This window comes from Corythoichthys intestinalis, chromosome 17 (assembly GCF_030265065.1).
Source record: "Corythoichthys intestinalis isolate RoL2023-P3 chromosome 17, ASM3026506v1, whole genome shotgun sequence".
In the NCBI taxonomy this organism is placed as follows: Eukaryota; Metazoa; Chordata; class Actinopteri; order Syngnathiformes; family Syngnathidae; genus Corythoichthys; species Corythoichthys intestinalis.
Window position 1 is genome coordinate 18,740,780 of NC_080411.1, and position 23,854 is coordinate 18,764,633.

The 23,854-nt window shown below is 42.4% G+C and overlaps 3 protein-coding genes across 3 annotated transcripts; all 3 read left to right on the forward strand.

The window, feature by feature from the left end:
* Nucleotides 1–657: 657 nt before the first annotated feature.
* On the forward strand, nt 658–12,522 carry LOC130905589 (cGMP-dependent protein kinase 1-like). Its single transcript, XM_057819128.1, has 22 exons — nt 658–850; nt 2,075–2,246; nt 2,311–2,372; nt 4,512–4,617; nt 4,794–4,860; nt 4,919–5,018; nt 5,206–5,319; nt 5,416–5,521; nt 7,347–7,410; nt 7,484–7,561; nt 7,647–7,741; nt 7,821–7,886; nt 8,487–8,564; nt 8,634–8,730; nt 8,810–8,949; nt 9,095–9,184; nt 9,414–9,555; nt 9,637–9,800; nt 9,886–10,008; nt 10,503–10,565; nt 10,632–10,698; nt 12,376–12,522. Exons 2-22 carry the CDS (start codon nt 2,086–2,088, stop codon nt 12,472–12,474), a joined length of 2,082 nt encoding a protein of 693 aa, XP_057675111.1. The 5' UTR covers nt 658–850; nt 2,075–2,085; the 3' UTR covers nt 12,475–12,522.
* A 5,195-nt stretch (nt 12,523–17,717) lies between these two features.
* On the forward strand, nt 17,718–18,081 carry LOC130905612 (histone H4). Its single transcript, XM_057819169.1, has one exon. The coding sequence runs from the start codon at nt 17,747–17,749 to the stop codon at nt 18,056–18,058; it is 312 nt and encodes a 103-aa protein (XP_057675152.1). The 5' UTR covers nt 17,718–17,746; the 3' UTR covers nt 18,059–18,081.
* Nucleotides 18,082–21,975: 3,894 nt separating this feature from the next.
* Nucleotides 21,976–23,378, forward strand: LOC130905615 (histone H2B 1/2-like). Its single transcript, XM_057819171.1, has 2 exons — nt 21,976–21,985; nt 23,002–23,378. Exon 2 carries the CDS (start codon nt 23,004–23,006, stop codon nt 23,376–23,378), a length of 375 nt encoding a protein of 124 aa, XP_057675154.1. The 5' UTR covers nt 21,976–21,985; nt 23,002–23,003.
* The last annotated feature ends 476 nt before the right edge of the window (nt 23,379–23,854 follow it).

Below are 23,854 nucleotides of genomic sequence, written 5' to 3' on the forward strand. Positions count from 1 at the left end.
ATGTGCAAACCTTTAGCCGATACGCTCTTAACATATGTCACGTACTAACCAAAGGAAAAAAAAAAATCGAGATGCCCTTGATGAAATGTAAAATGTATTTGTACTTAATTCGTTACCCTAAAAGGAAGATGAGCATTATTTCAAAATAATAGTACATATGTAAAATTGTGAGTTGTAAAAACTGTTTACAATGTATTGGTGTTTTTAAACACTCAAAACACACTTTGGATTCACCAAAACACAAATGTTATTTTTCAGAATACGCCACCGTAACAGCCATTTTCTCATTTATTTTATCTCGCTATATTACCGCTCTCGTATGCTCTCACGAGCTCTTGAGTGTGCATTTCAACTAACCTAGGAATTTCCATTGATTACAAATGCCTCTTTTTTAACAATGGTATTTCTTCCCCCTGCACAATGTCATCTCTATAGGCGGCTATTAATTGACTTTACTATAGGCTATGACATGACACTATTAGACCAAAAGATACACAAAAGTCATGGAATTTTGCCTAGAAATATATACAGAAATGAAACATCACCCATCCAAATAGCATGAGTACCACAACCATTTATTTAAAGAGTTTTACAAGTTTTATAGTCTATTCTTGCATATGCATCACTGTAGTGTTGGTGCTTAACGTAAGAGCAAAATTAAAGTGGCCGTTGTGCTTCGTGTTATTTGGAACAGAATCCACTTGGATTCTCAAGAGGTACTGTCATACGCAGCTGTGCGTCCAGACATTTCCCCGCTCGTTTCCGACCGTCAGTTTTTGTGCCTGTTTGAACAGCTGGGTTTCAAAGCCCCCAACCAAACCTTTCCAGACATCGCGAGTTGTGTGGTAAGGTAAGGCTGCTCTATCTTCCTCTTTCCAAATTGGTTATGCAGTACATGCAGTACCAGGCATGTGCAGGGGGGGTCGTAGGGTGCTTGAGCACCTGTCCCTTTTCCCGTATATGTCCAAAGTGCCCCTTTTGACTGGGCTTTTTTTTGTGCGTATGTGTGTGGTGGCCGACTGTGCAGACACGGCACTGAGTACTTTACTTGAACACTGAAAACATCTGTGTGCCGCTAAATCGCCACATAATCCCCCCCGCACGTTGTTCCTCCTTAAGAGTCTGAGTTCTAAGATCATGCCAGCCTGTTCAATCACATGGCGTCTTTAAAGCACCGTAAAAAATGTAGTATTTGACATAGTGCGCTGCCTTCAACTTGACTCGAAAGCGCGGATTTTAACCTTGCTCCCAGTTTTTATTCGGAAAACCGGAGATATGATACTTTTAATTTCATAATACTAACTATGAAGGAACTAATCACTATTAGAACTAGGAACTATTTTCTCCACTAGAGGGCACTCATGTTCTTTGGACGATGAAAATGCCATTGTTTAAAAAAAAAAAACAAAGACGTAAGCCATTACTTACAATGTTACTCATTGCTTGAGTATGGATTTTGTCATTTTTTTCCATCCGTGACAATAGATCAAGCACTGCAATCAATGATTCTGGAGGCAGCCTTAGAGTCATTGTATTTAGGGATGTCCTGATTGCATATTTTTGCACCTGAGTCTGAGTCACCTGACTTTGAGTATCTGCCGATACAGAGTCCCGATTCGTTATGGAAAATAATGTTTTTTTTGTTGTTTTTTTAAAAAATATGAACAAACATTCCAAACATGTTACAGTACTATACTTTTTAGAGCACTTCTTCTTCCGTTTTTTTCTGGGAGTGTTGCGGAGTATAAAACATATATATTTTTGTATCTTTTGACAATGCCATTGTATTTCTGGATTACCTTTTAGCCCTAAAAAAATAAAAAAGAAATTAGTCAATCATTGATAACTTTAAATACCAAACATAAGCTGCACTGGACAATTTGGTCGCACTGCTTAGTGTGGCGCTGTATGAGCATGAAGCAGAAAAACATGAATTTACTGTATTTTTTAAATTAAAACCCTGATCCTTTTCACCTGATTCCGATCATCTGAAAAATGACGAGATCGGCCCGATTTCTGATCACGTGGTCTGATTGGGACATCCCTAATTGTATTTGTCCATTTTCCCTGCTAGCACGCGTGTCGATGGCGGTGCCGAAGCCAGGTGGCGGCCTGCTGTGCGACCTGCAGGCGGCATTGCGGCTGAAGATCGAGGAGCTGATGGAGCGAGACGCGTTGATCGATGAGCTGGAGTCTGAGCTGGACGCCAAAGACCTCCTGATCGGTAGTCTGCGGACCGAGCTGGAGCGCCGTCACGGCACCGCCTCCGTCGTAGGTGTGTACGGCCTCATCAAATATAACACGGAATAGTCGATGTGAAAACGTGATCTCTCCCATGATGATTTTTCAAGTCTCCGAGAGAGTGGACCTCCGTCGCCAAATTCGACCCTTTTCTGACCTTTAACCTCATCCCAAAATTCAATCTTTTCTGTTTCATTTTATATACAGTGGGGCAAATAAGTATTTAGTCAACCACCAATTGTGCAAGTTCTCCGACCTGAAAAGATTAGAGAGGCCTGTAATTGTCAACATGGGTAAACCTCAACCATGAGAGACAGAATGTGGAAAAAACAACAGAAAATCACAGAAGAAATTTAAGAATTCAGAATTTATTTCCAAATTAGAGTGGAAAATAAGTATTTGGTCACCTACAAACAAGCAAGATGTCTAGCTGTCAAAAAGGTCTAACTTCTTCTAACGAGGTCTAACGAGGCTCCACTCGTTACCTGTATTAATGGCACCTGTTTTCACTCATTATTGGTATAAAAGACACCTGTCCCCAACCTCAGTCAGTCACACTCCAAACTCCACTATGGCCAAGACCAAAGAGCTGTCAAAGGACACCAGAGACAAAATTGTAGACCTGCACCAGGCTGGGAAGACTGAATGTGCAATAGGTAAAATGCTTGGTGTAAAGAAATCAACTGTGGGAGCAATTATTAGAAAATGGAAGACATACAAGACCACCGATAATCTCCATCAATCTGGGGCTCCATGCAAGATCTCACCCCGTGGCGTCAAAATGATAACAAGAACGGTGAGCAAAAATCCCAGAACCGCACGGGGGACCTAGTTAATGACCTACAGAGAGCTGGGACCACAGTAACAAAGGCTACTATCAGTAACATAATGCGCCGCCAGGGACTCAAATCCTGCACTGCCAGACGTGTCCCCCTGCTAAAGCCAGTACACTTCCAGGCCCGTCTGTGGTTCGCTAGAGAGCATTTGGATGATCCAGAAGAGGACTGGGAGAATGTGTTATGGTCAGATGAAACCAAAATAGAACTTTTTGGTAGAAACACAGGTCCTCGTGTTTGGAGGAGAAAGAATACTGAATTGCATCTGAAGAACACCATACCCACTGTGAAGCATGGGGGTGGAAACATCATGCTTTGGGGCTGTTTTTCTGCAAAGGGACCAGGACGACTGATCAATGTAAAGGAAAGAATGAATGGGGCCATGTATCGAGAGATTTTGAGTGAAAATCTCCTTCAATCAGCAAGGGCATTGAAGATGAGATGTAGCTGTGTCTTTCAGCATGACAATGATCCCAAACACACAGCCAGGGCAACAAAGGAGTGGCTTCGTAAGAAGCATTTCAAGGTCCTGGAGTGGCCTAGCCAGTCTCCAGATCTCAACCCCATAGAAAATCTGTGGAGGGAGTTGAAAGTCCGTGTTGCCCAAAGACAGCCCCAAAGCATCACTGCTCTAGAGGAGATCTGCATGGAGGAATGGGCCAAAATACCAGCAACAGTGTGTGAAAAGCTTGTGAAGAGTTACAGAAAACGTTTGGCCTCCGTTATTGCCAACAAAGGGTACATAACAAAGTATTGAGATGAACTTTTGGTATTGACCAAATACTTATTTTCCATCACGATTTGCAAATAAATTCTTTAAAAATCAAACAATGTGATTTTCTGTTTTTTTTCCACATTCTGTCCCTCATGGTTGAGGTTTAACCATGTTGACACTTACAGGCCTCTCTAACATTTTCAAGTGGGAGAACTTGCACGATTAGTGGTTGACTAAATACTTATTTGCTCCACTGTACATATCCTGTAGGTTTGATATTAAGCCTATAATTCTTTCTTGGGTTATATTACAGGCAGAAAGACAGACAAACAGACAGACACAGACAAACAAACAAACAAACAAACAAACAAACAAACAAACAAACAAACAAACAAACAAACAAACAAACAAACAAACAAACAAACACACAGACACGTCAGCGAATACTAAACCTCTGCCTTCTGTCGGTAACAAATCTAGCATTCCACACTTTTGGCATTGATGATGGGTTCATGCCCATCTTTTCCTAATTTTTTTTTAAAGAGATGGGAGATGCGCGGCAATGTTTTTAGATAAGTACATTTTTGCAATCCTGTTTGGGAGAAGGAAAATGGAAAAGAGCGGCCCAATGGCCTGGAATGTGCGTAGTAGATCGCAACGCGCAATTTGGCATCCCGCAGGCATCGCTCCGGCAGCAACAACGACATCGTTGTCGTCAGACGAGCCCCAGCGAACCAAGAGACAGGCCATCTCGGCAGAACCCAGCGCTCTGGACCCGTCCCGGCTGACTGACGTCGCGCTCACCAGCTACCGCAAGAGCAAAGAGTAAGGAAACGCCGCCTCCTTTTGTAAGGAATGTTGTTACATTAGAAAAACACTTAGACTGAGAGTTTCAGATTGGGAGTATCAAAAGCCTTAGCAGTACAGTCCTTAAAGGAAGGAAAGCCTGTTTTCTGCTTGCATGCGTTTGCCTGCTTTTTGTGACTCATGCTGGTGCGCAGATCCAGCGAACTGATCCAGCGAGCACTAATGGATAATGACTTCATGAAGCACCTGGAACACGGACAGGTGAGAAGCAGCAAAGTCCCCCATCCCGCCCGTCCTCTCTGACGTCCCGGGGTTCCAGATCATGACCATCCTGGACTGCATGCGGCCCGCCGTCTTGGACAAAGGCTGTCGCGTCATCAGGGAGGGCGACGACGGCTCCAGCGTCTACGTCCTTGAGGGTAAGACCCGTGTTCTTCTTCACGGCCGGTGGCGCGGGACACCCCACGACTCTAAGTGCGTGGCGGCCAAATGATTGGTTTGAAAAATACAGTGGGAAAATTGCAATTCAAATCAAGTCTGCTTCCGTTTAGGGGACGTGCAAATGTTGGTGACCAGCTTCTAACAAATTTCAATTTGTGTTAACAGAGGGCACGGTGGAGGTCAGTAAAGAAGGAAAAAAGTTGTGCACCATCGGACCCGGTAAAGTCTTCGGAGAACTGGCTATTCTATACAACTGCACGCGCACGGCCACGGTGACAGGTACTCACGGACACACTAATAACACATGAATACTCCACGGTGTGCGTCAGTCTGGCAGGCCGGCCGCCTCCAGAAACTGTCTGTGTGTGTGTGCAGCGCTGACCGACATCAAGCTGTGGGCAATAGACCGTCAGGGCTTCCAAACCATCATGATGCGGACCGGCCTCATCAAACATTCGCAATACACCGACTTCCTGAGGAGGTAACCTTCACGTCACCTTCCTTACAGTAAAAGTCCCGTCTGGCAAGCCGAGGTTTGTCCAAGAGGATGCCAAAAGATGCTCCCTTCCTCCCACGAGTCCTTTATTTGCTCTTCTGGTGGAAAGCCTTTGTCCAGACGCGTATGAATTCAAAGCACCCCACTTGAAATCACTTCATCAAGAGTGCTGATGAGAGATGCATAGAATGGCTGCGTGTGACCCGCTGTGTGTCTCTGCGACGGCACCTTATATTTTTTGACATCACGGTCTCCTCCACACATGCAAATCTGATATTTTTTTTGTCATGTTTTAATCTGTTGCTTTTGTGCCCACATTTTCCCCCAATTTCACATTCCCTGTGAAAGCATTATGTGGGAGTTGTCCCCCCTCCACGGGTTTTTTTTCTTCTCCCTAGCCAGCCAGCCCTGTAATGCCAGTTGTGTGGGTAGGTTGGAAATTAAACGAACAAGGAATTCCTCGGTTGTTTGTAATATACTACTATTATATACACTCACCGGCCACTTTATTAGGTACACCTGTCCAACTGCTCGTTAACACTTAATTTCTAATCAGCCAATCACATGGCAGCAATTCAGTGCATTTAGGCATGTAGACATGGTTTAAGACAATCTCCTGCAGTTCAAACCGAGCATCAGTATGGGGAAGAAAGGTGATTTGAGTGACTTTGAACGTGGCATGATTGTTAGTGCCAGAAGGGCTGGCCTGAGTATTTCAGAAACTGCTGATCTACTGGGACAACGCACAACCATCTCTAGGGTTTACAGAGAATGGTCCGAAAAAGAAAAAATATCCAGTGAGCGGCAGTTCTGTGGGTAGAAATGCCTTCTTGATGCCAGAGGTCAGAGGAGACTGGCCAGACTGGTTCGAGCTGATAGAAAGGCAACAGTGACTCAAATAATCACCCGTTACAACCAAGGTAGGCAGAAGAGCATCTCTGAACGCACAGTACGTCGAAATTTGAGGCAGATGGGCTACAGCAGTAGAGGACCACGCCGAGTGCCACTCCTTTCAGCTAAGAACAGGAAACTGAGACTACAATTTGCACAAGCTCATCGAAATTGGACAATAGAAGATTGGAAAAACGTTGCCTGGTCTGATGAGTCTCGATTTCTGCTGTGGCATTCGGATGGTAGGGTCAGTTTTTGGCGTCAACAACATTAAAGCATGGATCCATCCTGCCTTGTATCAACGGTTCAGGCTGGTGGTGGTGTAATGGTGTGGGGAATATTTTCTTGGCACTCCTTGGGCCCCTTGATACCAATTGAGCATCGTTGGAACGCCACAGCCTACCTGAGTATTGTTGCTGACCATGTCCATCCCTTTATGACCACAATGTACGCAACTTCTGATGGCTACTTTCAGCAGGATAATGCGCCATGCCACAAAACTGGAATCATCTCAGACTGGTGTCTTGAACATGACAATGAGTTCACTGTACTCAAATGGCCTCCACAGTCACCAGATCTCAATCCAAAATAGCATGTTTGGGATGTGGTGGAACGGTAGATTCGCATCATGGTTGTGCAGCCGACAAATCTGCACCAACTGTGTAATGCCATCATGTCAATATGGACCAAACTCTCTGAGGAATGCTTCCAGCACCTTGTTGAATCTATGCCACGAAGAATTGAGGCAGTTCTGAAGGCAAAAGGGGGTCCAACCCGTTACTAGCATGGTGTACCTAATAAAGTGGCCGGTGAGTGTATACTATTTGAATATACTACTATACAAATGCGGTTCTCGTGTTGTTCGACTTTCTTAAACATGAGAGTAGCCTTAACATGAGCCTTGTCGCCCCGTCGCTAGCGTTCCGTCCTTCCAGGCCCTTCCTGAAGACGTTCTCAGCAAGTTGGCTGACACTCTGGAGGAGGTGAGAGCAGAGCAGAGCGCCTGTCAAATATCAATTGAAAGCATCTCACGTCAAGTCACCTGTGTCCTATCAGACTCACTACAATGACGGCGATTACATCATCCGGCAGGGTGCTACCGGGGACACCTTCTTCATTGTCAGCGAAGGTCAGGTGAGGTAAGGGGGAGTGTCCCCACGCACCTATGTCCCAGCCAGCCTGAAGAAATCCTGCAAAATGCTGAAGTGTTGCAACGCAGGTGATCGTGTCGCAACAAAGCGCCTCCAGTGGCGAACAGGTGCCGCCCAAGACGCTGTCTACGGGCGATTGGTTTGGAGAGCGGGCACTGAAAGGGTCAGAAGCGCAGCTAGCTAGCTCTACCCGGCATCTCACGCTCACACTTTCCCGCCGTCTGCCTTTCGGTATCTCACAGGGAAGACGTGCGCACGGCCAGCGTGACTGCAGTGGGCGCCGTCACTTGTCTGGTGGTGGACAGAGAGTGAGTAAGCCTTTTGCTTTTTCATGCAAATGCATGGCATGTCTATCTGACGACCAAAAAATCCTAACTTGAAATGAAATGATGGTCCATCATTCAATTATTCTTATTCATTTTTGACAAAAAATACAATGAACTGAAATAAGTCCTTTCTTCATTCTTCTTTAGTCAAAAAGACAAAACGTTGATGTGTCACTGTCACTGAGGAACAAACTACAAAAAACAACAACAACAAAAAAACAGTGATATAGTCAACTTGGAACCATCAGTGAAGATGGCGGGTTGGACTGTTCACCAAAATAAATGGTAGACGGGTCAAATGAACCCTTTTACCCCGTTGGTTTTTTTTCATATCTCCACTCATCATCTGTTTTAGGGTTCATGTTGAATGAAGCCCCCCCCGTCCTCCCCGGTCCAACGCATATGTGTCGCTTTTAGTCCGTTGTCGATGTTTTCTGGAATGAAGGCCCCTGTTTAAAGTGTGTCACTCTCAGGCCGTCGTCATTTGCATTCAGGATTCACATGTGTTTTGCGCCCACCAGCCCCCATCCGACCGATGCGTGCACATGTGCGGCCTTCGCTTCACGCTGCAATGTCGCGCAGGTCCTTCAAGCAGTTGATCGGCGGCTTGGAGGAAGTCAACGACCAGCAGAGTGACGACGACGACGACTCGAAAGCCAAGTGAGTGCGTGGCGGAGGCATGCTGACAAGCGGCAACATATAAGCTAACACGCGCGGACGGGCGTGCAGACGTCTGGCGGACGACAACTTCTTCTCCAGACTGACGCTGGATGACTTCGACGTGGTCTGCACCTTGGGCGTGGGGGGCTTCAGTCGCGTGGAGTTGGTGGGCTGGCCAGCTGGCGGGTCAAGGTGAGCTCATCCGCCTGCCTGTGTTAACGTATGGCCGTCCCGCATTCCTTTAGGTGCGCCTGAAGAGCGACGGTGTGCGCTCCTTCGCCCTCAAAGTCTTGAAGAAGCGCCACATCCTGGACACCAGGCAGCAGGAACACATTCTGTCGGAACGGCGCATCATGATGGAGCTCCACAGCCCCTTTGTCATCAGGTCACGCGCGCGAACATGATTGCTCCTCTTGTCACACCGTCACTGTCTGTAATCCAAGTAAAAAGTCAAAGGAGATAGCAGAAAACCCATAGTATTTGTTTGACAGCCGATTTTAAATGACAGGATATGTGCCCGCCCGACACAGGTTGTATCGGACCTTCCGGGACCCAAAGTATTTGTACATGCTGCTGGAGGTTTGTCTCGGCGGCGAGCTCTGGACGCTTCTCCGAGACAGGTGAGCGCCGGCCACGGCCGTCCGAATCTGCGATCCCGCTTTTCTCGAGGAGCACCAAGCTTTCGCCAGCTGCCGTCGTGTTTTTTTTGTCAAAGACGACTGTATCCCGGCATGTTCATGTCGAGTCAAAGCTCCATCCGTCGCTCAAGATTCATCTAGGCGTCCAGAAGGACCGTCAAACGACAGTTCTCACGGTTTTTCTGTTTCTATGTGTCTGACGGACGGCCAGGGGCTCCTTTGACGACGGAAACACCAGATTCTACGCGGCTTGTGTGTTGGAGGCCCTGGCAGAACTCCACTGTAAGGGCATCATCTACCGTGACCTCAAGCCGGAGAACATCATCCTGGATCACCGAGGCTACGCCAAGCTGGTGAGTCTCTGGGGAGGGAGAGAGGGAGGTCAGCGGTCCAGCGTCCGACACTGACGGGAAGTGCCTGCCACCCGCTGTCAGGTGGACTTTGGCTTCGCTAAGAAGGTGGGCCTAGGGAAGAAGACCTGGACCTTCTGCGGGACTCCCGAGTATGTGGCCCCGGAGATCATCCTCAATAAAGGTCACGACAGCTCGGCCGATTGCTGGTCCCTGGGGATTCTGATCTTTGAACTCCTAAGCGGAAGGTCAGAGCGGCGTGCCGGCCGACCTTCCACCGCTTAGTTTAAACGTTCGGGCTTGACGGCCTTCTCTGTCTCCTCGGCCCCGCAGTCCGCCGTTTTCTGGCTCCGACCCCATGAAGACATACAATGATATCCTGAGGGGCATTGACATGGTGGAGTTCCCCAAAAAGATTACCAAGAGCGCCGCCAGCCTCATCAAGAGGCTCTGCAGGTTTACTTTTCAGAAAACAACAATTTACAGATGACTCATACTTACTTTCTTTCAAGTATTCTACGTCGTAAATAATGGAATTTACGTATGACGGCCACATTTGGACTGTTATTCAAAGTCTGGTTATGTTGATGGCTGGCTGGCTGCCTAATGTAAGGTCACATTTGTGCCTTGAACTAAGGACCACCGTCTGTTATTTTCAACGCATTCTAGTTTGGGTGGGAGGGGTTAAACCTCTTATCAATCAAACAACTGGGAAATAACCAAATTTTCAAGAAATGTTATGATATAGTTCACTTGAAGGTTGAGTTTTTCCCATGTATCTATTCCACATGAAAAATAATGTTCATCATCATCTATTTTAAGCACTAATAATAATAATAATAATAAAGTCTGTAGTCATTCAAAAGAGGCTAACCAATAGCCGGCCGGCGCCAGATATGGGACTATTTCCAAATGGAAGTGCCAGCCAGAACAGCCACTGCTCATTTCAGGGACAACCCTTCGGAGCGATTGGGGAACCAGAAGAACGGCGTCAAGGACATCCAGAAGCACAAGTGAGGAACGCGCTTTCCCCGCATCACTTCGTTTACGGGTGTACCTTCTCCTACTCCTCTGGTCAGGTGGTTCGAGGGCTTCAACTGGGACGGCCTGCGCCAGGGAACCGTGGATTCTCCCTTCATGCCGACGGTGAGTGCCGGCCAAAGTGTGTGGCACGTCGACCGTCGCGTCGGTCGCCGGGCGCGATGCTGTCATGCTGCCGTCTTTCCAGGAGTTTTGGATTTGCTATTACATCTGCGACCACAAGCTGTCAATTTCACAGGTTTAATGAACTGACTTTGCATTCAAGTCAGCATCCGAGTCACAGCGCCATCAAATAGGGAAGTGGCATTACTGTTTAAAGAGCATACGACAGGAGAAAAAAAGTCTTAAATAGCATTATTATGTGAATTAGAATCATATTTTGAGACGATTCGACTATATACAACAATTTAGCAAAGCGCAGATGACGAGAAATTAGTTTTTTAATCTGCCGGTTAGTCACGCCTACCATTATAGGGCTCTAGCGTCGCCAACAGGTGGATGACGTCAGCGGGAGAATGGGCTCATCGGTTTTACTATTCAGCCCATTGAGGGGAATTATTCAGAACGAGTAAAACGCGACGAAGAGCCGCAAAATGTCATTGTTTCAGTCTCTCTACTCCAATATTTTTACAGGATATTCTTTTTATCCAAGTATTTTCCCCAATTGCTAAATAAATGGCATGGTCATGACAAATAACAGTCTTGTGCTAAATGGAATATGAAATAATAAAAATGCACTTATTCAGGACGACATGGCAAAATTACTCCATAATGGTCAAAACTGTCGACTTCACCTTTACTGTCGCACCTCCTGAACGATATTTTATGACACCTAAATCGGACATATGTCATTTCCCTTCCCCGGCTTCGGAGAATGTAAATAAACCAAGAGGCGTGACAGCTAGGAGACATGCTAACCCGAACCCAAAGTCTTCGAAGCAGAAAATCACACATAACTAGCCCGGATTATTTGACATGACGACTGGGTTGTCGATCGTCTTCGCGGATCGGCAAACCGCCCGGCGGAGAGCAATTTACAGTTCGTTCCCCGGAGGAGGGCGGCTGCAGTTGTTGTGCAACTAACGTGCAGCTAATGTGCACGAGGAGAGCTTTTTACATGCCTATCAATGATCAAACGTAAGTAGTCCTTTATTTAAAGAAAGTTTGTAGTGTTTACTTTGTAATCGCTGTATTAATATTTGACATAATACAAAACAAGATGTTTACTCACTTCCTCGTAAGTCCAATGGTCTGACATTAGTAGGGCTTGGCCAATATCCAGGGTGAATGGGAACCTTTTGAAACTCCAAAAAGGCGCACACGCCTCTCCCTCATAAAGCAAGATTTTTCTGCACCCGATTGGCTGGCGTGATGCGAAAAATAAACGTATTAATCCGCAAAATCAGCTGAATCCTTAGTCCTCATACACAACAGTACGGCTGTTTAGTGAAGAGGACGCCTTCTCCCGTACACGTCACAGCGCCCTCCTCCTCAATGCAAGACTGAAGCTGGAAGTCACTCATTTTCATGGCGCGGGATGAAAAAAACTAACTAAATAAAGCGATCGCTTCCACCCACATCCAAGCGGTCCATATCATTCAGGAGCATAAAATATCGCGTGTATTATAAAATAAACATGCTTTTTCCTGTCACATGCACTTTAAGGCGTGTGGACTTGACACCGCTGTCCCTAACAATAACTTTGACATTGAAAGCGTGTCGCATCGTGTGGGTTTGACGCCATCATCTGAAATGTGTGCGCGGGTGTGCTTTTCTCACTAGGTGGATGGGCCACTGGACAACAGCAACTTTGATGATTTTCCTGCGGATACGGAGGACCCACCCCCAGATGACGAGTCGGGCTGGGACCAGGAGTTCTGACGACCACTCTGCCCACCGCCATGTGCCACCAAACCTGGATGACAAAAATCATGGATTGCCTTTCCTTTTCTTGTGAAATAAAGTTTCTGTAGTGGAAAATGAGCTGAGCTATTGCATTTACAGGGAAATATTTCCACAGGGAAGGTAGCAGGAGCTATATTTGTGAAGTCACATCAGTGTTGAAATTTGTAAGTGCATGACATAGACGAGAGACGGCTGTATTTTGTCGCTATATTTTTCTACGTACAGAGTGACACAGTCTCATCAGTTTGTGACCATTTACCACCATCTAATCCTGCATTCGAGGAAGGTGGGAAGTCACACTAACAAAGATGGCTGATCGTGTCAAGTTGTTTTTTATTTTGACAATCAAAAGACATTTTGACCTCTCGCAAACCTGCCTTACCGTAAGAGATCAAATAGTGGAGGAAAAACGACGGCTGAGGTACCCTGAAAAAATACATGGAGTCTGTACAGATAAACTTATTTTAACTTCATTATTGTGTCATCAATACATTGTTGAGCGCTTTTTTGTCGGGTGATGTCAGATTAGAGCAACTCCTGAAGTCGGGTACTTTTTTTCCCGGGACTAGGACCTCCCAGTTCGAGTGGCGTTCCAGTAACATTTTTTCCTGGTCGAAGGTTGGAAAGATTTGACTTCCCACCTCTCAACACTTAAAATTTGATCAAGGTTTGAGCAAACTGGTGCAGGAAAGGTCATGGCCTCCTGATCAAAAATGCATGATTATTGTCCACACTGGATTGCTCACTGATGGCACAAAGTGTAAGCCACAACTACAAAACTGATATTGTTAAAAAGGTGAGAGAGTGTACGCTTTGATTTGATATGAAACACTTTAATTTTGATTAAAGTCTAAACAAATTGGAGAAAGAATGTTTTGGATTCTGACTCCCAATCAAAAGGCCAATATTGTCAACACTAGATGACGTATTGGTGGCACATAGTTTTGAGCCACAAGAATTTGCTTTATATTGTAAATATGGTTTTAGCCACAACCAGAGGCGTAGCAAGGGTCCCCGGGGGCCCCAGGCAACAAGCAACATGGGGCCCTTCGAGCGTGTGCAAGTAAGGGGGACAGTTGGACTTGGAGCAATAGCATATTTAATAAATGTCTAATCACGCCTTGCTCTCATAGAGCGCTTTTTAGGACACTCAAAGTGCCCCCCCCATTGCCGCCCACTCTCACTCTGAGTCACGTGACACGCTTACATACTCGCGCACTATAATGAACACAAAGGTGGGGGGGGGGTGCAAGTGCGTGTTGCGTGCATCTTGGCCATAAAAGTGGCGAAAACTAAACACTTTACACTGACTCATATGGAAGTACTTACATTCGTTCATGGATGCACATATTTTAACAGGTGGCTGTCCTCTGCTCGAAATTCTCACCTTACGCCTATTCTCGCTCCCAGAATACACAGCGCTTGTGATGTAGGACAATAACAGGACTGGTTGCTATGGGAACGTACGCATACCCAAGGAACCTTGCTAAAAGGAGTATTAAAATTGCTAATAAAATCGTTTAGGATTACTTTAGATGCATATATGTTATATTTTTCTTCTAGAGTATTCGACAAGGAATACGATAGACCCATTAACAGACTTTTTTGGAAAAAAAATCACCATTTCTTTAAGCGGTCACATGAATAATGAGGTGGCCTGTGAAAATCATCGTAAAATGACTCGGCAAGGACTTTCCAGAGAGTATTTGGTGAGTCACTCTTTAAACAATCATGTGGTATTAATAGCTGATTGGACTTTCTTAAACATGTATAATCTACATGACATGGTTAGTGCTGATTGGGATTGATAAAAGAATCGTTAGATAATCTGCCAAATCATTTCATGGTATTGAAACACTCCCTACACTTGTCGCTGCATCAGTGCAGTAAAACTATGTGTGCTAAATCCGTTGGCCCTCTGGGGGCCCCTGCTAGCTGAGGACCCTAGGCAATTGCCTTGTTTGCCTAATGAGACGCGACGCCTCTGGCCACAACTACAAGATTGATATCGTTTTAAAGGTAAGACTAAGCTTTAATTTGATGTATAACACATTGAATTATTATGTTTTTAAAAGCAGGAGGCGTGAATGTTTTGACCTGCGAACTGTGTCTAAAAGTGCATAAATATTGTCCACACTAGATTTGCACACTGTTTGCACATGGTTGAAGTTACAACAAAAAAAATTGATATCGATTTATATCGGGGTGAGACTTAAGGGAGAAACAAGCAACAATAATGTACGAAATTTTAAATGATCGCGCTAATACGTTCAACACTCATATAATACTAGTTTATGTCGCAAAAAAACACGATACTGTATAGTTGAGGTGCAACAATTAATTGATTAATCAACACCTAATCGATTAGCAAATTAATCGACAACTATTTTGATAATCAATTAATCGTTTAGGGCCTTCTTTACCTTAAACCGTTCAAATTCTTGAAATTATAACATGTATATAACTTTTCGGTTGCAAATATATTATTACAGATTTCTACATTATATTCTTGTTAAGTCAAAGTACGATATGAACAAAAATCTGGTTTTGCTACGGATAACAACAATTCACATTTTTGCCAATTTTCGGAAATTTAACTATATGAACTAGCTTCTTAATAAAGCTGCAACAACTAATCGATTAAATCGATTAATAAATTAGTTACCAACGAATTTGATCATCGATACAGTTGATGGAAATTGTCATCCATTTTGTCTTTGTTGTGAAGGTATTTGAAAGAAGTGACATTTATACGATTAAGCGTTTAATTAATCATTTCATTAATCGCCCGATTTATCGATTATGATAATAATTGTTAGTTGCAGCTCTACTGTATAGTTTATTTCAGTGTTTTTCAGCCTTTTTTGAGCCACGGGACAGTTTTTTTTCTCTCAAACAATTCCAAACCGCGCCAATAGCAAAAAATATAAAAATCAATTTCTGTATACTATATTAACAATATAAAGTGTATTGAGTGGGAATCAAAGAAACACAGAGAAAAACACATTTTATAATCATTTTTTACTCACAAAGTGTAATACCTGGGTCCATATATTGGAGTAATATAATATATTTCCATTGAAAGTCAAGCATGCTAGCAGGCATGCAAGTATTTGATACACTGCCAATAGGTTTTCCCATTGTGAGTGTATCAAATACTTGTTCTCCCCACTATATGTTCAGTTCTTCTTTATGTTCTAGCATAAATCCCAATGACCTACCTTTTGCTTATTGCCTTACACCAGAGACTCTACGAAAGGAAATTGTCTTTCCTTCCTTTACACTGCTATTCAAATTTTTTTGTCCAGTTCTGAGTTTGCATTTGTCTTTTAAAAACTTTTACCATCGCTGTTACCATTATAGTTTCGCTAGCTAGCCGCTACCGCTAGCTCCAATGCCACTGTACCATCTTACACTGCAAAAACACACTTCATTAAAACTAGTTAAATTCCCTTGGTTTCAGTGAAAATCTACTAGAAAAAAGTGAAATTATCTGCCAGTGCTTCAGGTACATTTTACTCTCTTAGATATCTTGAAATATGAAAAATAGCTAGCTGAAAATAAGCTTAACAGCCTTATTTTAAACAATAAATTAGTATATCTAATAATAAAAAACCAGCTTATTTTTTTGTCAGAAATGTTCTTAATTCAAGAATAGGGCGGAAAACACAGACAAGGCTGAAAAAGCAGTTTCTGCTCTTGCACCCCTCCTTAAAAGAAACTGCTGTATTTTAAGCCAAAACAACTGTTGTGCTTGACAGAACAATATGTCTATATGCTGCCATAGCAGATTCATGGTGCATTAAGCCCCTGAACTATTTTTAATTTGTCCGTTTTAACCTGGAAACCCCTGTTTACGGACGTCGCGCAACCGCTTTTCTTTCAACCTAGCCATAAAAAGAAGGTAAGTAATCTTATTTATTTTTCAAAATGTCTGACATTTTTAGCTTAGAATCATTAATTGATGTCTAATATTTAATTTAAAAAGTAAAAAACGACTTTAAAAATTATTCACTTGCATATTTTAAACTTTTAAACAAATTACGTCACAATGGAAAAATTGGCGTCTGTAAAAAAGTCACGGATATCTACCCCATAAGTATTGCTTAATTGTATTTTTTTCATTACTGTTGCATTTTCCCCAATATTTTAGATGATAAATAATCGATCCAAACAAAGAAAAAAAAACTTTTAAAAGGGTAAATATATGAATAAGAACATCTCGACCACTCCTCGATGTCTGCGATTTCTGCATCGCGAACCGTGTTATATAACTATGTTTCACCCATAAAATCCCCCCCAAAATCCGGCTCTGGCCTTTCACATCTGTGTCTTGACACTCAGTGATACATGCTACATTGAGTTTTTGGATTGAAACAAGGTAAGTATGTGATAATATCTCATTAAAATCGTGGCATCTTTAATTCTGCTCTCGCGTGTTCTCATCTCCAGTTAGGGTTTTTGCTGTTTATTATTATTTTTTCTTTTAAATGCCCTCCAGTTCAAATTTTTTCTTCCCCCAGAAAATTGAGACTTTAAGATTTCCAAAGATGTATCTATCGGACAATTTTGAAATTTGGCCAAATTGGGGGTCTCAGACCGGAAAATCAAGTCACCTGAGTGTTTTCCGCAATAGATATTTTTCAGAATACTATTTGAAAACATTTTTTTCTCTTCTTGATTTAGGTGAAAAATACCAAGTTTTGGATGTGTGGGTTTAATAAGAACAAATACTACTACTACTAGTAGTACTTAAAGTAAGTGGATTAATCTGACACGTTAATCTGTTAACTACTTTTTAATGCCCAAAACAAAATGGAGAACATTATTTGACTAGATTTAAGAAAAAAAAGAAAAGAAAAAAAAATATGTAGACATTATGAATTAACACATCACTAAACAAAGTAATTAGCTACTACTGATATGGAAGAGAATTCCATGATTACCGACCATTGGACAGCAAAATTAATTTTCCAAAAACATTTATACATCAATTAGGTGAAAGTGGATGATTTTCCACGGCACAACAGTTACTACGCCAAAGCACAGTAGTGTGCTACGGCGCAGTGCTTGAAAAACACTGGTTTAGATAACGAATGGGGGAAGGACTGTTGAATGACGTATCCCGCGTCGATTGGGTCAACCGTCCTCGTTCAGGTCCGCAGTGCTCTTACAAATGCGATTCTCTCTTACGTGCTGCGTTAGACTATACCGTGAATAGTTACACAGCGTAGTAGCCACACTCATCATGTCAGGTAGAGGCAAAGGCGGTAAGGGACTCGGGAAAGGAGGCGCGAAGCGTCACCGCAAAGTACTCCGTGATAACATCCAGGGTATCACGAAACCAGCTATCCGTCGTTTGGCCCGGCGCGGTGGCGTTAAGCGTATCTCTGGGCTGATTTACGAGGAAACTCGCGGCGTCCTGAAGGTTTTCCTGGAAAACGTCATTCGTGACGCTGTCACCTACACCGAGCACGCCAAGAGAAAGACCGTCACGGCCATGGATGTGGTGTACGCCCTCAAGAGGCAAGGGCGTACACTCTACGGCTTTGGTGGTTAAAGCTCCTGTCGTGGAAAGATTGCATCGCCCAAAAGGTCCTTTTAAGGACCGCACAATTATTCTACATAGAGCTCTTGTTCTGTAGTGACGACTAGGGATGGGCTGATCGATACCAAAATATCGATATTTCGATCCCCAATCGAAAGTATTGATATCTGGAATTAATATGTATTTTCTTTATCAATTTTTGGGTATATTTTTATGCACACTTTTTGTACTACTTTTCCCTTTCGCATTCTACATAGTGTTGGGCGATACCAGTGATTTTAGATTCAATCTGATACCAAGGCCAAATATTGCGATACCGATCCGATATCGATACCGGAAGTTCATATTTTATATAATATATATATATATATATATATATATGTGTGTATATAGACCCTACCCACCGACGTCACAAAACCACGTGCTCGCTGTATGGTTCCGCCCACTTGTCCGTCATTTTGTCTCTGTATTAGCATTGGTTTCAATTGATCGAGGAATTTAAAATGCATTTCATGGAAGACCCGGTGCTTTCTGATGCCGTAAACTCACTGGATGTGTTGCATAAAAGGCGTTATGTGGAAAAGCTTCGTTCTATACAGTCGCCAGATCCATATTTGATGCCCAAATCGATGTTTTTCGACCCACTGTCTTCGCCCTGTCTGCCTGACATCTGCTACGCTGATATTTACAATTATCTTGTCCACACAAAATCAGCCTATTCTCACGAAAATTTGAAAAACTTCAAGAGCTTGGAGGCTTTTAAATACTTCGTTGCTGGTTGGGTGAAACAGGTCCTCGTCCACGAAAATTCGGCAGGAATCTATCTTGCGCTTGGAAAGGTGAGTTACGAAATTTTCAATTCAAAATCTTTTGTTATTGCTAACATCCACTGTCAAGTCTAATGTATTTCATGTCGTTTGTCAATGGAGTTAAGGCTTTTAATGTTTATATGGTTTAGTGAAAGCACTCTCACTACATACATACGTGTATGTTGTTGGCGATTAGCCTAGCAATGATCTTAATTTTGGTTATTTGTCAGCCCAAAACCCTCTAATCATCTTAAATGCATCTTACCGGATATAAAATGACTACTACATAGTCTGTGGTGATTTTTTGGTGCCCAGTTTTCACGTCGAATTGCAGCCGTCCATTTCGCTCTCCTCTTTGGATCCCTCGGAATACGGTAAAACTTCAAGTCTCTCCTTCCATCTTCTCTGTTAGTGCAACCAACAGCTACACACGCCTTCACCATTTTGATTATTAATGTTAAGGAGCAGAAAAACACGCCGTAAATAGGAGGAATGTACGTAGCCGTAACAGGTTAACACTATGTTTTGACGGACAATTGGGCGGTACCATTCAGGAGAGCGGAGTTGTGACGTCACGTGGGTAGGGTCTATACAACCCTGCAGAGTTCTCAGCCATTCTGATGATATCAAATGTACAACAACAGCAAGCACTCAAAAACTAATAAGTCTCTTTGTGTCAAACATGCATTGCAATGGAAAAACTGCTGCTTTTAATAACTAGCAAAGCAGTTTCCCTACAAAATCACTAACCAATCCATCAACAACAAAATCTGATTAGTCAGTCTCACTCTTTAAACATGACCCTTAAATTCATATGCACAGAAAATTTCCCTGCTACACGTTGTATTTGATCAAATATTAATCTACCTAAGTTAAATATTTTCAATCTAATTAAAGAAAGAATTAATAGTAGCATGTTACCGCCCTCTAATGATAGATCATTAAAAACAAATCCAATAAACAATAATCACTTGCAATTAAAAAAAAAAAAAAAAAAAAAAAAGAATAATAGCTAATGTTAGAAATACAGTAAGGGGAGACGTGTGTATTTAAAATGTTAAGTAATAATTCATATATTTTTTTTATACCCAACTTGCTTGCTTGTAGTTCACTTGACTATCCTATGGAATGTGATGTGGGCTGATTTGTCCTCATTGTATCAAAAACTAATAAAATGGAGACTCACATTTAGGTTACAGTAATACTTCACTGTTGAATATGTCACTATGGTCATTTTACTTTTTTTTATATAATGCGGTATGAACTTTGCTTTTCACAAACAAGATGTAGCTATAACTTGCCATTACAAAGCATATTCAATAGTGCTGCAAAGTTCTTTTTATGTGAGATGACAAAAACGCCATATTTATCATTTCATATTGCACATCAGCCACTAATGCTTATATCGTCTCTATCTATTAGCACCTGCGTTACCTGGATAAGTCCTGCCTTTCGCAATCGCCGCTTCTAAAGTACTTTGCTTTGCTTCGGCGGCGTGCTCTTGTCTTTTCTCGTGTGCTCCTCGGCTTGAGCGGCTTGTTTTTCATTTAATTCGTCGTGTGCTTTGGGATGCATGTTTCTTAAGTGTTTCGTGAGGCTTTTGGTATAACCAGAATATCTGACAGTTTCGGCACAAACTGTGCACTTAGCCTCGTTGCTATTTATTGAAATGAAATATGTCCAAACCAGACTTCTTTTACGTTCCGTCATCAATGCCGCAGCCATATGCTACCAGCCTACCAGCTTCCAAATGTTTGTTGTGGCTGTGTTGGTGCCTCGTAAGAGTGGCGGAGGAAAAGCATGCTGATCGATACACAGGATAGGGACGTAAATGGGGGCGGGAGCAGACGCCGATGCACTGCTTATGTGCGTGCATTGCTTACGTGCGTGTAGAACGCGAAAGGGAAAAGTAGTACATAAAGTGTGCACAAAAATATAGCCAAAAAATAGACAAAGAAAATAATAATACTGTATATTAATTCCAAATATCGATACTTTTGCTTGGGGATCGATAGCCAAAACTTAACGCGCTGGATTGAAATATCGATATTTTGGTATCGATCCGCCCATCATTAATTCTACACGCACATAAGCAGTGCACTCACATAAGCAGTGCACCGGCGTGTGCTCCCGCCCCCATTCATGTCCCTATCCTGTGTCGAACAGCATGCTTTTCCTCCGCCCCTCTCACGCCTAATTTCTTACTGAACATTATTATTTCTTATTCATTTATTGTGAATTTGTTTCATATTTTTATTTTTTCATGAAATGTTTTTCCATATTTTTTTTATGTTACAAACAATTAAATGCTTGATTTGTTATGTTTTGTTGCTACTTATTTTTATTTTGTTAAAGGTCTGTTTCAATTATTTCAAGATCTGTTTTTTAAAATTTATTTTTATTATTATTATTTTTTTTTAAATTTCAAAATCTGTTTGAAAATTGTGTTAGTAAAATAAAATTCAAAAACGGCAAGTGACTATTGATTATTGGATTTGTTTTTAGTGATCAACCATTTGAGGGCGGTAACATGCTACTATTAATTCGTTCTTTAATTTCAACAAAAATATTTAATTTAGGTAGATTAAAATTTGATCCAATACAACGTGTAGCAGGGAAATGTGCTGTGCATATGAATTTAAGGGTCATGGTTAAAGAGTGAGACTGACTAATCAGAGTTTGTTGTTGATGGATTGGTTTGTGAGTTTGAGGGAAACTGCTTTGCTCGTTATTAAAAGCAGCAGTTTTCCATTGCAAAGCATATTTGACACAAAGAGACTTAATAGTTTTTGAGTGCTTGATGTAGTTGTACATTAGATATCATCAGAAAGGCTGAGAACACTGCAGGGTTGTTATATATGTATAGAATATGAACTTCCGCTATCGATATCGCATCGGGATAGCAATATTTGGCCTTGGTATTACTTGGTATCGGATCAAATCCAAAATCACTGGTATCGCCCATTACTAGTGACGACAATGTAATATTAATAAGTAGATCAATGCCTTCCACGTAGGCAAAGAGCTACGTAAATGTTCCTCCACAGAAAGTATCTAAATCCACAGTAGTTTCCAGACAGGATAGTGGCGGGAAATGAAAGTTCTATTACCCCTTTTGTTATTCATTCATGTCCCTCTTTTGTCTCTGACTCAAGTTAACACTGGTTTTATCTGGTTTGAGCAAGTTTTGGGGTTAGTAATGGACGGGGGGAGAAGGAGCCGAAACCAAAGATATGTTACAAGTGAAAATACTCCTAAAATGTACCCGGGGTCTATTTAAACTGATTTCTAACTTCTTTGTTCCTAATATTTAAACATTGTGCTGGTGTTTGGCATGAGCTAATGACTTATTAAGTCTTTTTGGATAAAAATTGGTTACATTTTCAAACTATTTAAATTTTTCCCCCCTTGTCCTAATATCCACGTTACAATACTTTGTGTCAAGAACCGCTCAAAATCTGAGAATCTCATCTTTTCACTTGTACATGAACTTTAAGTCTAGAAAAATAGCTTGTTCTTGTGTGCAAATCGTGGTTCATATTTGTGGGACATGTAGTATCTTGAAATAAAAATATTCCTTATGAAATTAAAGACGTTTTTTCAACAAATATTGTTGAGTTGAGAATTATGCTCGCCTGGATACCAATATCGCTACTAAGACAGCACTCAACAATGATAATGTAAATTGGCAGACAATATATTGTTTAAGAAATAAAATGGATATTCTTTTTCCTCTATCACTTAAATTTACATTTGAAAGTAATAACGTGAAAAATTATGAAGCATTTCTTTTGATTAAGCAAATGTTTTGAAGACAAATACTGGTATTTTATAATGTTTAAAAATAACAGCTAAATGAAGTACAACAAATGTGCTTCTAAATTTCGAACAAGGACTGTTCAAGCCATCTGTCCTTTCAGGTCAGTCTCTGCATAGGCGCGAAAAGGACTTCGACAGCTGGTTCTTTGTCTGAGTTTGCTGAGCGGGAATGCTGCCAGCCAATCAAAGGGTCGCATTGACACAGCCTGAGATGCTGTCAGCCAATCATATGATCGCGTTGGTACACTGCTCTTTTGCTCGGGCCTTATATAAATACCACTGGCTCACGAGTCTACCATCACCTCAGTTAAATTTCAGATTTAACAGCAATGCCTGAGCCAGCAAAGACCGCGCCCAAGAAGGGCTCCAAGAAAGCCGTCGCCAAGAGCGTCAGCAAGTCCGGAAAGAAGAAGAGAAGGACTAGGAAGGAAAGCTATGCCATCTACGTCTACAAGGTGTTGAAACAGGTTCACCCCGACACCGGTATCTCGTCGAAGGCAATGAGCATCATGAATTCGTTCGTCAACGACATCTTCGAACGAATTGCCTCAGAGGCGTCCAGGCTGGCGCACTACAACAAACGCTCTACCATCACCTCTCGGGAGATTCAAACCGCCGTGCGCCTCCTGCTTCCCGGAGAGCTGGCCAAGCACGCCGTCTCAGAGGGCACTAAAGCCGTTACCAAGTACACCAGCTCAAAGTAAATTCGGTGTACATACAGCAATCCAACGGCTCTTTTAAGAGCCACCTACACCATCTTAAGAGCCAGCCAGTATATACTAAACCACGTCTGCGACAACGGTTAGAGGAAAAAATAGATTCTTGTGCGTAAATACAGCGCGTGTGTGTATATTATTGCCAACTCCCCATTAAGGATAGTAGCAATCTTAAAAAACAAAAAAAAAAACTTTATTCAGTACAAATATGGGTGAAGATGAATTATTCACACACACACACACACACACACACACACACACACACACACACACACACACACACACACACACACACACACACACACACACACACACACACACACACACACACACACACACACACACACACACACACATATAATAAACATAAAACACTTAAAATGAAGTAAGGGTTATTTGTGTTTGGGCCATATTTTGGCTGGGACGTTTTTTCTTTTAATATTCAATCAAAAAATAAGTGGCAT

Coding starts and splice junctions, on each gene's coding strand:
- LOC130905589 (XM_057819128.1), top strand. CDS start 2,086: ATGGCGGTGCCGAAGCCAGGTGGCGGCCTGCTGTGCGACCTGCAGGCG. Junction 9,556..9,636: donor ACCGAGGCTACGCCAAGCTG/GTGAGTCTCTGG, acceptor ACCCGCTGTCAG/GTGGACTTTGGCTTCGCTAA. Junction 10,009..10,502: donor CTCATCAAGAGGCTCTGCAG/GTTTACTTTTCA, acceptor TGCTCATTTCAG/GGACAACCCTTCGGAGCGAT.
- LOC130905612 (XM_057819169.1), top strand. CDS start 17,747: ATGTCAGGTAGAGGCAAAGGCGGTAAGGGACTCGGGAAAGGAGGCGCG.
- LOC130905615 (XM_057819171.1), top strand. CDS start 23,004: ATGCCTGAGCCAGCAAAGACCGCGCCCAAGAAGGGCTCCAAGAAAGCC.